The following is a 15,244-nucleotide window of genomic DNA, read 5'->3' on the forward strand; positions in this document are numbered from 1 at the left end:
AGTAGTTTCTAATTCATATACCTCCAACCTATTGACAATCTTCTTTACTTGCAAATGGCCATATATAGCTGGTGAAACCACTAGCTGTGATCCCTACCCCCAAAAGACTATCTTGTCACAAAGTACTGAGATATTTTGTCTGTTCAAGGTCGAGAATAGGAAAAGCAGACTTCCAAAATTTCTTGCCAAGGGAATATCCTTGGCATTCCTATCTAAATTTAGACAGTCTCAATCAGGGTGAAGGAAGCATTCATTATTGAAGGTCTAGAGCCAGACAGTTAATACAAGTCTCCAGGGCAATTACATTTTTTTGGTGTCTCATCAAATTCTTCGAATTAAAAGTGGAAAAGAACATGTTGAAAGAAGAAAGTAACCATTCCTCCACAGTTGAGAAAAATTAATCTTTGGCCTGGAATTTGTATATCCCACTCATGAAACTAAAAGCCCCTATTTTACTTAATCCAGCCTCCTTAAAAGGTACTTAAATGACAACCTACATCATCATCCAACCCAATATAATACTTTGACAGTTTACAGAAAGGACAATTTTGACTCTATCACATTTCCAATGATGTTTCAGTGATGTCTCAACCTTATAGATTGACAGCTGCCTGTATGATCTGTCCTTTTACCCACTCTCTTAGAGGATGTTCTTCCATGACCATGGCACCTTATATTAACCTTATATTAGAATTCATTTTCCTGCTAAGTGAGGCACAGTTTGATTCTTTGAGCAGCAAATACTACCTATACTTACAAAACTTAGTTTTGTAAACTAAGTAAAACAAATCATCTTAGTTACAAAACTAAGATGATTACAGAACTGGTTTATGTTATGCCTCTGATAGCCTATTCATCCTTATGCCACTACACAATTATTTAAAGAGTCATCTGTGCCAGGAAAAAGATTCTAGAAATGTAGTAAATTAAAGATCATATTTAATTTTTTAAAAAATTAATTATTTATTTTTGGCTGTGTTGGGTCTTCGTTGCTGCGCACGGGCTTTCTCTAGTTGTGGCAAGCGGGGGCTACTCTTCGTTGTGGTGCGCGGGCTTCTCCCTGTGGTGGCTTCTCTTGTTGCGGAGCATGGGCTCTAGGCGCACGGGCTTCAGTAGTTGTGGCTCGCAGGCTCTAGAGCGCAGGCTTAGTAGTTGTGGCGCACGGGCTTAGTTGCTCTGCGGCATGTGGGATCTTCCCGGACCAGGGCTTCCCGAACCTGTGTCCCCTGCATTGGCAGGTGGATTCTTAACCACTGTGCCACCAGGGAAGCCCTAAAGATTATATTTAGAGAAGCAAAACCAAATAAGACAGAAATGAGAATGCTTATCTTCTTTTAGTTCATATTATTCATTTTCCTTCATAGGATGGAAAAAAGATGGTAAAAAATGAAGCTTGTCATAAACTGAAAATCTTACAGAGTTGAATGAAACAAGAGATGGTCAACAAGTCCAGTGGTGCCACTTCATGTCAAAATGAGAAAAACATAAATAAGGTAGTGGGTTTTTAATAAAAATAACTAATTCAAAAAGAATTTAAAGAACTAGCCTTTATTCTGAAATCATGTCCTTTCTATATTGTGGTGTTAACACATCCTTTCATGAAACAGTAGTATACTTATAATGTGAGTGTGTTTGACTAAGCTCCCACTTAGGAATGTAACTTGTCAATTTTTATCTTGTTAGCCAGTCTTGAAATTTGACAGGTCTATAAAATCCACAAGTTTAAAAAAATCTAATCACTTGCCCCATTCTACACCCTTTTTAGTAATAAGCCAGTCACTAAGCCCCATCAATTCATTAAATAATGTCTGTCAAATATGACTTTCACCTTCTTATTCTGTAAAGCGTCACTCTTTTCTAAGCCCTGGCTGACTTACTACTTTTAACTATACTTAGAATCTCCTTACCCTTTAAATCACTGTGAAAACGCATTTCACGGGATATTACCTTTCAATCCTTACAGAATGAAATTCAAACTCCTTAGGCCTTACCTAAGACACTGCATAATCTGAACCTTCTTCTCCCTCCTTAGCTAACTCTTCTCCCCTAAGTTACATATATAACCCAACAGAGGAAATAAATAAAGGTTTTAGTCTTGTTCCTTAATATGTGCTCAATTTTGTTTAGTTTTTCTTCAGACAGGGCTGATGGCAACTCCTACCTTGGATGCTTGAATGTTGCCTTTTCTCTGTTGATCTTCGTGACATCTTTCATGCTAACCTATGTTTAAAAAATACAGAGAAAACCTACATTGTTGATCGTTTAAAGTATAATATTTATTATTTTACTTTTCAGACATTAGCAATTGCTTGTTCTGTCATCATCTAAAATGCACTGTCTGAAACTATATTCATTAATGATCCTCTCCTTCAAAACTCAGTGACTCTGCTGGACTTCCCATATTTCATAAATGTTTGGAGAAACTTTTTAAAAAAGCAATCTGCAACATTCTTTTTATCCACATTTTACAACACGTCTATTTATGACTGCTTCCTATTTTATGCCCTTTTTAATCAACCAGTCACTCAGCGCCACTGTTAAGTAATGTCTGTCAAGTATGGATTTTCCTTTCCTATTCTGTAAAACAGCACCTTTTTCTAAGACCCAGATGACTTACTACTTCTAACTATACTCAAAATCTCTGCTCTTTAAAATCACTGAAAAAACACAGTTTACAGGACGCTACCCTTCAATACGTACAGAACGAAGTTCACACTCTTCAGGTCTATATTTAGAACATTCTGTTATCTGAAACAATATGCTTCTCCATCTTTAGCTTACTTCTATCCACTAAGTTAAAATGTTTGTTCCAGACTTAATTTTAAACTCATTTCTCAAATAATGTCAATAAGCATTGTGTCTTTGGTCACATTACTTTCCATAGCTTGGATACCCTCTTCATTTTTTTACCTTCATCTGATAACATTTTTTCCTTTAAGGCAAAGCTTTGATCTGTGTCTTTCTATGAAATCAATGAATAAATCTCTATTTTAAAAAAATTTTGCTTTTCTTCTCTACACTTACAACACCTTTTTAGTAACACCCTCATTTTACTCTTGATGTGGAGTACACAACTTGTGTTGTTCTTGTGTTTTGGAAGTATGTTTATAAACTGGTTGTTAATTAAGCATTTTCCCACAAACACAGTGCAATAAATGATTTGTTTCCTAGTCTCTAGAACTAGAGTTTAACTAACGAATACAATTAGAGTAAGCTGAGAAAGAATCCTACTTTCCATTTTGCGTATAGGTCTCTCTTTCTTCACTTCTGAAATGAGAAATTCTCAAAAAATTTTGAGTAGTCTCCGAGGGTGGAGTAGGGGCAATTATTAATATGGGCTCTGGAGCTAGACTGCCTTGTTTTATATCTAGGCGCTTCTGTTTACTAACTTTGTGACCTTAGGAAAGTTATTTAACCTTTCTATGCCTCAGTTTCTGTACTTTTTAATAAGATAATAACAGTGCCTACATCATAAGCATTCTGTGAAGAATAGAAAGAGTTAATGTTTGTACATTCATTAGAATGCTGCCAAGTATTTAATAAATGCTATACAAAATTTGTTAAATATAATGTACTTATGCAGGACTAACTCCTTCACAATCGTCTATTTTAAAATATCTGTACTATTTCTCTGTGTGGATGATAATGGTCAAGAACACAGACTCCACTGTCAATTTTTAATATCCACAACATTAAGTATAGCCTCATTATATAGAAGCTACTCAATCAATACTTGGTCACTCGCTTAACTCACATTCATAATAGGGACTTTTCATTCACACCCTTCCAAGAAGTGTTTTCTAAATAAAATAATTAATTTGCAAGTTTAAAAGTAGACATTCGCAAGGTTATCTCTCACATATACAAATCATTCATATCATTTTATAGATAATATGGATTGTTTAATCCAATAGTTCAGTTAGTAAATTCATTTTGCAAGGCAGTATTTAAAGCATTCTCAATTTTTACAATTCTGCAAACTACATACTTGTTTGCTTAAAGAGTAGACTTGTTCTCAAAAAGAATACCTACATAGGTTTCGCTTAAAACATTTGTTACCTTTTGTTTTTTACAACTGGAAACGGTAGTATATTCCTCTTGCTCCTGAGGGTCTTCACATTTGTCTACAGTGAAAGGCCGTTTTTTAGAGGAATTTGAAACGTTTTTCATTATGCACTCTGAAATTGAGGGCACCTTCACACAAGTACTGGACTTGTTGATATTCTTCCTAGGTTCTACATGAATATTCATTTCTTCCTTTCTCTCCAGGTGGAAAGTCTTCTTTCTGTTATGTCGCATTTGGCACAGGATAAAGGAAATGGTTAATTTAGCATCTTTAGCACATATTATCTTCATATGTTCAATAGTTTTCATGACTTTCGTAATATGGGCCATTTTCCCTAAGTCCTTCCGAGGGACAGCCATTACATTTTTGAGCAGGGTGGAAAACTGATTGTAGTTGTATTCTAACTCTGTCACAGTGCTTCCGTAATTTATGGATGCTATACATGGCACAAAGTCAATGTATGTGGAAACGGAATACTTAGACTTCTTTAGAAGTTTTTTTATTTCTGAAAGTTCTTCAAGTTCTCTTGAGAGCAAATGAAGAGCATAGGAGCAATTAACAGCTTCATTATATTTGTAGATAATATCCAGATCTTTCTTAAGTTCAGAAATAGCAGTCTCTATCACTTTCCAAAGACAATCTGTTGAATCATCTTTAAGAAATGAGAAAGAAGTCATTTTTTCTTGGCACTGAACCAGTTCAGGAAGAAGTGACAAATCAAACCAAAGCATACCTCGAAACCTCTGTTTGTCTAGTTTCTTTGCCATTGAGTTTTTAAGAAAGTGAACTGTTTCTGAGAGCATGACAATTTCAATATAGGTTTCAATGGCCGCAGGTTTTAAAATTACTGCCCCATGGTTGTGGTTTTTCACCATGTCCAAAACATTTTCTTGTGTGATAAAAATATTATCTATGTTATCTTCTTGCAGCAACTGAAAGTATTCTTTTAAAATTTCTAAGTGATCGGTACATCTCAAAGTGAGTTCCTGTAGTTTTTTAAAGTCTGCAAATTCAGCTTGATCCAATATTTCACTAATACAACAGATATCTGGATGTGAAAGCAAAGTACTGTTAAACCTAGAGTTTTCTATGCTAATTGTTGCTTTGTTTACTAGAGCATTTGACTTTCTGGAAGCAATCATAGTATTCTCAAGCCCAGTACTGGAAATGCGTTCACTGCTTAAATCTTTAGACAACGTATCACATATCTTCTGCAACTTAGAAAAAGCATGTTGATTCATTTTGAGTAGTATTTCTTTGCTGTTCTTTCCTGAGTATTTTTTGCAGAAAGACTCTCTCTTTTCTTTCCAAACGAGACTTTTTGCAGCATCAAAAAAGATATGTTCCAGACCATAAAGAGATATTTTAATACTTACTGCCTCATTGCTCTTGATAAAATTAACTTTTGAGGAGATCATTTCTATAATAATCCATAGATGGTCTTGTTTCCCTGGACAGGAATCATTTTGGGGAGAGTCCCCATACATACTGATCAGATTTAATGTACTTTTTCTCAAGGATTCTAGGTCTCCTAAACTATCTCCAAAGTTAACTCCACAGGTAAATGGAACAGAAAGAGAAAAGTCAAAGCAATCAGAACAATGTTTCATTATTGCCTCACACTCATTAATCTGTCGTTTGTATTTTAAGAATGTGTAGTATGAACTGTTTTCCCTTTTGGTTTCTTCAAACACTTCAACCAACTGATCATGATAGTTTTGCAACTCACAGAATGCATGATATTTTAACCTGCCTTGAAAAGCAGGATAGAAACTGGATTGTTGTTGAAACCCACGTGGTCTGCCAAGCAGCTCACTGTACAATGTCTCATCATACCAAAGCAAGCTTCGGAATGTTGGCTCACCTCCTAAGAGCCTTGTTTTGTTTTCAATGAACTGAATAGTTTCCATCATCATTTGGAGTTCTACCAAGGAGTCAACAGCACACGGCTTTAATTTGTGTCTGCAGTTATTCCACAGGTTTTGTTCTACCAACAGGTCTCTTGAAATCAAGATTTGTTTAAATGAACATTCTTGTTTTCTTTCAAAAGCTTCAACAAATAAAGGGAGAATATTTTGACAAACTTTAGTTTCTTCCTGTAGAATCTGCAAAGATGATGCTTCATCTGCCCTCTTCAAAATTTGAGCTATCTTAGCTATAGGAGCCAAATTATTAGTTGAACAATGTTCTTCTTTTAATTCATTCATGTATGATGTAGGCATCTTCGGAGGAGGAGAGACGCTGGAGGTTTCAGAGTGGGCATGTAGAAGAGGCATATGATTCATTCCTGTAATGCCTGGTTTGGAATTACAGGCTCTTCCTGAGTGCATTGTGGAGTCAGACTGAGAGTCATGACTAACTTTTCCCTCCTCTTTCTCTCTTTTGTTAAGCTGATTAGAAGCAGTGTTACTCAAAGAGACTGCCTCAGTAGCATCTTTAACGCTTAAATGAGAATCAATCAAGTTGTTTTTAACTGTTTTCTCACTTAAGTAGGAGGATTCTTCTAATGTTTTATTCTTTTGATTTTTGTACTCAGTCTTAACACTTGATCCTTCAGTCATGTTTTTGTGAAATGAATCTTTTGCTTTCTCTGCTTGTTTATCTTTCCACATTTTTCTGTCCTGAATGTCTTTCTTTGCAATACATTTTGGGGAAGAAGAACCCTTTATGTTATCTTTTAAGAGCAAAAAACTATCATTGGAAAATAGTTTCTTCATCATATTGTCCTTACTTTCTTCAGTTACTGATGTGAAATCCAACTCAGAATTCTCAATAACATTTGTTCCATTCCCGTCTATGTGGAAGCAATTACTTGAAGAGCAATGTTCTGTCTTTAGCAGCTCCTTTCCAGCACATCCTCGTTGACAGTGTGGTACAATGGTAGACACTGTTGAAGAATCTACAGCAAAAATGCTCTGTTTATTCAGGTAAGATTGTGAAGATTCTCCCTCACTGTCTGTCACTAGAGTGGCTGATAACAATTGAGGAATACTGTTACACTTTTTGCTTTTTATCAGAGTTAGATTTAATGGGTCCATAAGGAAGTTTTCTGTTATAATGCCTGGTTTGCAGCTCTCATTAGGAGGTGTCCATTTTTCTATAGGAAAATTTACTTCCAGGTTTCTTGTATAACCAGATAAAATAAGGTTATTTGGCTTGTCGATATCAATGTTAAAAACATGCGTCACACTTGATTCTAAGACTGAAATAACTATATCAGTTTTCACCTTTGTGTGGGCTATACAAGTTGCATCATAATTTTTGTCCACGTTAAAATTTACGTTGCTTTCTTTTATGCAAGTTAAAGATACCGAATTCCTTTTACTTATTACTTCATTAGCTTCAGAATTGTTTTCTTTTGTTGTACCCTTAATATTACCATGTGCTGAATGGTTCTTAAGCTTTTCATATTTACTAACGTTAGATAAAAACTCTGCATCGATTTGATTTTCTTTTTTAGTTAGTTTCTCATCTGGGCAGTCTGGGGAAGAGAGACACCCAGTTTTTCTAGAAAAGGGCTGAAGTTCTGATGATCTGGGATTTCTCAAACTGCTAGTGCTATAAGCTGACTGACTTGCACTTTGGGACGTGGAACAGAGGGCTAACTGCGATTCAAGATACTCTTGATCACAATATCCTCTCACGCGAACAGTGGTGGGACTTCTGGAGACACTGGACACATTTTTCTTAGAAAGGCAATTTGTGACTCTCTCTCCACTTGTTTTATAAGACTTGTGGTTTGATACATGAGTTAATGATTTATCAACTTCAAATCCCAAAGCCCTGTTCTTTCCAGGTTTGTTGTATTTTTTTTTTGACAAAAATTGCTTAGTGGAGTAATATCTTCTTTCAGACACAGAACTATAACCTTGAAGGTCACAACTTTCCCAGAAATTATTGCATATTACTGCATATGCTTTTGGTAAAGGGCCCTTTCTTTTTTCTCCCACTTTAGCTATAAGCTGCAAAGACGTGTGAACTCTTCTATGAGCTTTTTTTAAGTGAAGAACAGCTCTGTCAAGTTTTCTGGAAAGACATCTGCTTTTGCATAAAGATGCTTCGCTAGTTAGAATATCCAGGACACTCCTAATGTGTTTTTCTGACCGTGAAAAGGTTTCAATTCGTCCTTGGGATAATGAAGAAAAACGTTCCGACGGGTCCTGACTGGTTAGCCTCCTCCTCTTCCCACAAATTTCGTGACGTCTTAAATCTTTACGCGGTATATTCTGGTCCCTAAAAGGTGTATGTGGCTTTCTTTTGCTAATTCTTGATTCTGTGTCCTTTTTACTTCTAGTATCATTACAATCGGTTTTTGACTTTGTAAAGGAACGCCTGCTTTCGTTATTTACTGTTGTGACATTAGAAGGTTCAGTAAGCAAAGGTCCCTTGTTTTGCTTTTCAGACACATGATTCACGTGTGTATTATGACTCAAGTCAAAACAAAGTGAGGTTTCAGATTTACTCACTAGTCCTGATCCTTGCCTTACATTACCAAATTCACCTTCAGATGGATGATGTGAATTTTCACCAGAACACTGGGAATGAATTTCAAATCGTGGAACTTCTTCCTCCTCCTCCTTTATTTCTGATGTTATGGCTTCAGTTCTGTATTTGCAGAAATTATCTTTCAATGCAAGGGGTTCAACAGCAGGACTGAATCCTTGCATAAATACATTAGTAATCCTAACTTCTAGATCAGGAAGTAAAATTGGGTTGAAGAGCTCTGCTTTGTTTTTTGCTGTAGAGAAATAAAAACTACTTTCCTCAGAGCAATGCTGATCGCTATTCTCCCTCCTTGTGGTGCTTTTCAAAATTTCTGTCTCCCCATTAGTGCTTCCTAACAGACCTTCCCAATCGATGCGAGACTTCAGAGCCTCATATGAGGCCCCGAAGTCTTCATAGAGTACATTTCCATGGCTATGAGCGTCCTGTTGAAATAGAAAAGCATTGTCACTCTGTTCTGATCCTACTTCAATCTCATTATCCAATTTGACGCTTTGAAGAACTGAGTTGTCACTTACTGACTGATGAAATGAGTTGTGTAATTGATTTTTATCCATATCTGTTTCACAATCAGAAACCCTATATTTTACTAACAAACCAAAATCTGGACTCTCAGAAGAACAAGTTTCTTTAAACTGGTATCTTAGGTGATCTTCGAGATTTGTGCCTAACACAGGCACTGGAGCATCAGCTATCTGAACTGCAGCATGTGAGGCTATATGCCCTGAAGAACCTGCAATTTTGGGAAATGTTGTGGAAACCAAATGCTCTACAGTCCTTCCAGTATTTTGAATATCTTTTTCTTTTATGGCAGTTACGATATCTTCATTTTCTAATAATGTAGATTCTGTGGACACATATTTTTTTCCCCAAGTCAAATTAAATGTAGTAGAAAATTCTTCAGAACTCAGAATTTCTATGCTATTGTAATCTTTATTCTCCCTCCTTTCATCTACAGTGGTAAAATTTTTGTTTGCATGAAAACTCTGCTTCTCATCTCCATGTATATTCCTTATGTTGTTTTCTGTAGACAAAGCAATGTCTTCCACTTCAGCCTCATTCTGGTTTTCCTTATCATTATCTCTCTGTTCTCTGCAATCAATATTCAGGTGCACATCACTGTTCAACTGTGAATTACAGAACTGAGTGTGATCTTGACCTTTATTGTTAACTTGAGAATTTTCTTTGCAGTCTCTTTCACTGTTCTCTAAGGACACTGGATCATTTCCATTTCTCCTTTTAACACATATATGTTCTCTAGCTATGCTGCAATTTGCATTATGAGCTGTTTTAATGTCATGAGATGAAGTAACAGCCGGCAGTTGTTTGGCCTGGAGAATGTCTTTTGCTTCCTGGAAAGCATCAGTCATAACACTAACACAGTTTTGACCTGGTTTTTCCAATTTCAGTTCCATTAGTTTTTGAGAAATGGTAAAACTTGTATCAATGTTATCTTTGCACTCTAAAGAGTGCTGAGGATGCTTTTGTGGAAGGTTCTCCAGTCTTGGAGTAAGATGATTTTGTATTCCCAATACTAGATGATCTAGCTCATACTTCTCCTCTGTGGTAGGTGAGAAAGATTTTGGCTTTTCTAACCCTTGAGTAATTAATATTTGATCACAATTTTCCACCAAATAATGAAGATTCTCATTCTCTTTGTACTCTTGATGCAAAGAAATATAACTATCTACTGGACTGATTTTTGTTTTATTAGTAAAAGAATTATCAACTTCTTTCCATAAATTTTGCTTTTCTTCATGTTTGGAATTGTCTTCTGGCCCAGTGAAGTTTCTCATCTTTCCAATATCTTGAATGTACTCATGTATGCCTTCTTTGTTTTGGAGTGGAAAAAGTGTAGGCATTTGGTGACCAGTCTGATATACAGTTTTAAAATTAGAAGACTGTGATTCTGGAGAGATGTGACTATTACACCCTTTTGTACAAGTATTCACTGATTCGTAAGAGTCATGTGGCTCACTATTTTGTTCAATTAAAAGTGGAATGTTGCTTCTCTGCTGGGATCTCTGAGCTTTTTCTCCACTGTGTTTTTGGGTTTCAACTTCTGAGACTACATTTGGCACACACATTGGGAAGGAAAAATTATCCTGGCTCTTACACTGTTCTGCCATGGTAATTTTATTGGGAGCTGTACAATCATAGGTCTTAGAGCCCATGTTGTGAGCCTGGGTTTGTGAATCATTCAAAGAAATTTTGAAGCAAGGGGCATCCAAATAATTAGTAAGAACAGTCTGATCACCAGGCATAACTTCAGATGACGAGGCAGGATTAGTTGGCATAGATGATAGGTTTATTTCTGAATTAGCAAAATCTAAACTCTTCTCAAATGGCAAAATCTCATTTAAACCTGTAATAGTATTATGTTTTCCCATGCTTTCTTCTCTCTTCATCAGTCTTGGGTCTTTGATGAGTTTCGAAGTAATAACTGTGCTTGAGCCAATATTGTTATGAAGGGGAAAAGCAGCAGCCAAATCACTTAAAACATCTTTAAGATGTGTCAAATTTAAGAGGTCACCATTATTAACACTTTCTCTGGTATCACTGGGAATAAATGAAAGACCTGAATCATATGCATGTACTTGAGAAGTGTCTCTACATTCTGCTGAATTGTGCTCCATCTGTCCCCTGTATGCTTCAAGCACAGAAATGTTTTCATTTTGCACATTTCCATAGGAGTTAGAAATATTTGAGTTGTAAGGATTTATCTCTGAATTTAGTGCACTGCATGAACAGTTTTCCTGAACAAATGGATCTATAGGTTTCCCGAAACGCTCAAAGGTGACAGCAGCATCTTTTCCTTTTCCAATTCTTTTAGCCACTGTACAGTTTTTCAGAGACCATGTTCTTTCTGTGGAAATAATAAGAAAATAAGGAAAAACAGGAACAAAAAGTGTTTCTTCAGGCAACTCTATTAATGCAAGTAAACTATGTCATGAGCGGTTTTAACTGAAAGTCCATCAAATAACCTAATGATGATTAAAGTATGTTCTCAGTAGAAAAAGCAAGAAGAGAAGAGGATGAGTAACCGACCAATAAAGTATAAATGACGTAGCATGAAATTCTGCCCTATAGACCCATTATAAGTATTTGCCATAAAAAATTTGAATTTTGACAAATACTAAGAAATAGAAAAATTAAATAGGAATAAAACCATGTTGCTCACAGACTAGGTATTTCTTATATTAATTTCCTATATGCAGATATTTAATAATAGAATCTATATATTGTTAGGTAAAATTGTCTCCCTCCAACTACTGTTACCTTGCTTCTTTTTTTTTTTATTTTAATTATATATTTATTTATTTATTTATGGCTGCATTGGGTCTTCGTTGCTGCATGCGGGCTTTCTCTAGTTGCGGCGAGCGGGGGCTATTCTTCATTGTGGTGCACGGGCCTCTCATTGTGGTGGCTTCTCTTGTTGTGAAGCACAGTCTCTAGGTGTGCGGGCTTCAGTAGTTGTGGCACGTGGGCTTCAGTAGTTGTGGCTTGTGGGCTCTAGAGCGCAGGCTTAGTAGTTGTGGCGCACGGGCTTAGTTGCTCCGCGGCATGTGGGATCTTCCCGGACCAGGGCTCAAACCCGCGTCCCCTGTATTGGCAGGCGGATTCTTAACCACTGCGCCACCAGGGAAGTTCCTACCTTGCTTCTTTTCCCTCTACCACAGGAGAACAAAAATGGAAAGGAAAGAGGAATAAGGTAAAGAAACGGCGGGGGAAAGATCAAAAAGGGTGCACAAAATCCTTCCCAGGAGCCAAAGCAAACCACTACCCCTGCTCCATTATGAAATAAATATTCTGGCAAATAACAAATATAAATAAAAACCTGGAAAATAGAAGCAAATTTTCTTTTTATAATTTATAGAGATTTATTCCTAAAATTTCATAAAGCACTTCATGTAATAACAGAGGAACATATAAAAACACATATTTAGCAAGTAAAATGTTCACAAAGCATTCATAGCTAAGTAATACCATGAAAATACCATTGTTAAAACAGATTATTAAGGAGAGGTTGCTCATGAACAATATATGAAGTTATAATCATATCACTGGGAACGTACCATGAAGTTCTTTTTCACAGAATGTTAAAAAATAGCTCTGTTGAAGATTTCTAAATTATATAACTATTGTGATTATCCTTTTAATTACAGTAAGTTATAGAGGAAATATGTTCGAAAATAGAGATGTGGGACTTCCCTGGTGGTGCAGTGGTTGGGAATCTGCCTGCCAATGCAGGGGACACGGGTTCAAGCCCTGGTCCGGAAGATCCCACATGCCACAGAGCAACTAAGCCCATGCACCACAACTACTGAGCCTGCACTCTAGAGCCTGGGAGCCACAACTATTGAGCCCACGTGCCACAACTACTGAAGCCTGCGTGCCTAGAGCCCGTGCTCCGCAACAAGTGAAGCCACCGCAGTGAGAAGCCCATGCACCGCAACGAAGAGTAGCCCCCGCTCGCCTCAACTAGAGAAAGCCCGCGCGCAGCAACGAAGACCCAAGGCAGCCAAAAATAGACAAATAAAAAATAAAATTAAAAAACAAAAAAGAAAATATAGAGATGTAGTGCTTAAGCTGGAGTGGACAGAAAAAAACGGAAGGTGGATCCCTATACCTCCTTATACTGAAATAAAACAAAATTCATTAAAAAATAAAGCCATAAAAATACTGGAAGAAAACATGGAGGGATAGTTTTATAATCCTGGGGGTAGGAAAGCACTTTTTAAGCATGGATGGAAGCCAGAAAACCAAAAATGAAAAATGATGTCAATTACATACAAATTAAATATTTTAATAGGTCAAACCCATGATAAAACTTAGAAAAATAAACTGGTAAAAAGAATATTCTGAATGAGACAAACTTAGTACCTAATTACACATATATTGGAATACATAAAGAATATACAGATATCTTCAAAAGATTAATAAAAAGACTATGCAATAGATAGTTGGGCAAAGTACTTAAACAAGAAAATCACAGGTTAAGTAAAAATTGTCAACAAACACAAAAAGATGTCCAACCCCACTAAATACACAAGAAGATTCATATTAAAAAACCTTTTAGATGGCAAAGATTCTGAAGGATAAGTAATTACCCTTTTCAAGATAAAAACACTCAACAAACTAGGAACAGAAGGGAACTTCCTCAACAGGGTAAAGGACATAAAAAACCCCACAGCTAACATCATATTTACTGGGGAAAGATGAACACTTTCCGCCGAGGTTCAGGAACAAGCTATATACCTAAGAGCAAAGAAAACACATGTCTACACCAAAACTTGTTCAAGAATGTTCTTAGCATAACTATTCATAATTGCCAAAAGGTGGAAGTGACCCACATGGTCAACTGATGAATGGATAAACACAATGTAATGTATCCATGTAACAGAATATTTTTCCATAAAAAGGAATGAGGTACTGATACATGCTGCAACATGCAAGAAGTCTGAAAACACTGTTAAGTGAAAGTCACCAGTCATGAAAGGCTATTATTTATGACTTCACTTAATGAAATGGCCAGGCCAGGATAGGCTAATATATAGAGACAGAAAGCAGATTAGTGACTGTGTAGGAGTAGTGGGGGGCTTAGGGGAAAAGGGACATGAGAGCTTTTAATGGGTAAAGAGTCTCTTTTTTTGAGGTGATAATGGTAACATATCACACTCACTAGGCTGGCAGAAACATTTTTTAAATTTAGTTTTTATTTTATACTATAGTTGATTTACAATATTGTGTTAGTTTCAGGTGTACAGCAAAGTGATTCAGTTATACATATAAATATATCCATTCTTTTTCAGATTCTTTTCCCACATAGGTTATCACAGAATATCAAGTAGAGCTCCCTGTGCTATACAGTAGGTCCTTGTTTATTATCTATTTTATATATAGTAGTCTGTATATGTTAATCCCAAACTCCTAACTTATCCCTCCCCCTTACCTTTCCCCTTTGGTAATCATACATTTGTTTTTGAAGTCTGTGAGTCTGGCAGAAACATTTTTTTTAAAGTATATGGGGGCTTCCCAGGTGGCACAGTGGTTAAGAATCCGCCTGCCAATGCAGGGGACACGGGTTTGAGCCCTGGTCTGGGAAGATCCCACATGCCGCGGAGGAGCTAAGCCCGTGCGCCGCAACTACTGAGCCTGCGCTCTAGAGCCCACGAGCCACAACTACTGAGCCCGTGTGCCACAACTACTGAAGCCCGAGCGCCTAGAGCCCATGCTGTGCAACAAGAGAAACCACCGCAAATGAGAAGCCTGTGCACCGCAATGAAGAGTAGCCCCTGCTCACCGCAACTAGAGAAAGCCCACCTGCAGCAACAAAGACCCAATGCAACCAAAAATAATAAATAAATAAATAAATATATTAAAAAAAAAAAAAAAAGAAGTATATGTACTGGCAATGATGTAGAGTAATTAGGTAACCTGACACAACCACTTTTGAAAACTGTTTGACATTGTCTTTGGATTAAGTTGCACATTCCTGATGTAGATGTATACGCTATAGAAAAACTCTTGCACATATGCACTGAGACACGTACATGAACATTTAAAACAGCAATATTTGGAATATGAAGAAAACTACAAAATGTCAAAACATCCCCAGAGGAATAGTGTATAGTCACAAAATTGAATAATGTGTGTGTGTGTGTGTGTGTGTAT

General features: G+C 36.6%; 1 protein-coding gene across 1 annotated transcript in view; it reads right to left on the reverse strand.

Annotated features, from left to right (window-relative positions):
- TEX15 (testis expressed 15, meiosis and synapsis associated) overlaps positions 1-15,244 on the reverse strand; it is a 49,015-nt gene that overhangs the window by 4,034 nt on the left and 29,737 nt on the right. Inside the window, 2 exon segments of the mRNA XM_059909371.1 lie at positions 2,162-2,220; positions 4,060-11,435. Of these exon segments, the coding sequence (XP_059765354.1) occupies positions 2,162-2,220; positions 4,060-11,435 (7,435 nt within the window).

This window comes from Balaenoptera ricei, chromosome 21, assembly GCF_028023285.1.
Source record: "Balaenoptera ricei isolate mBalRic1 chromosome 21, mBalRic1.hap2, whole genome shotgun sequence".
In the NCBI taxonomy this organism is placed as follows: Eukaryota; Metazoa; Chordata; class Mammalia; order Artiodactyla; family Balaenopteridae; genus Balaenoptera; species Balaenoptera ricei.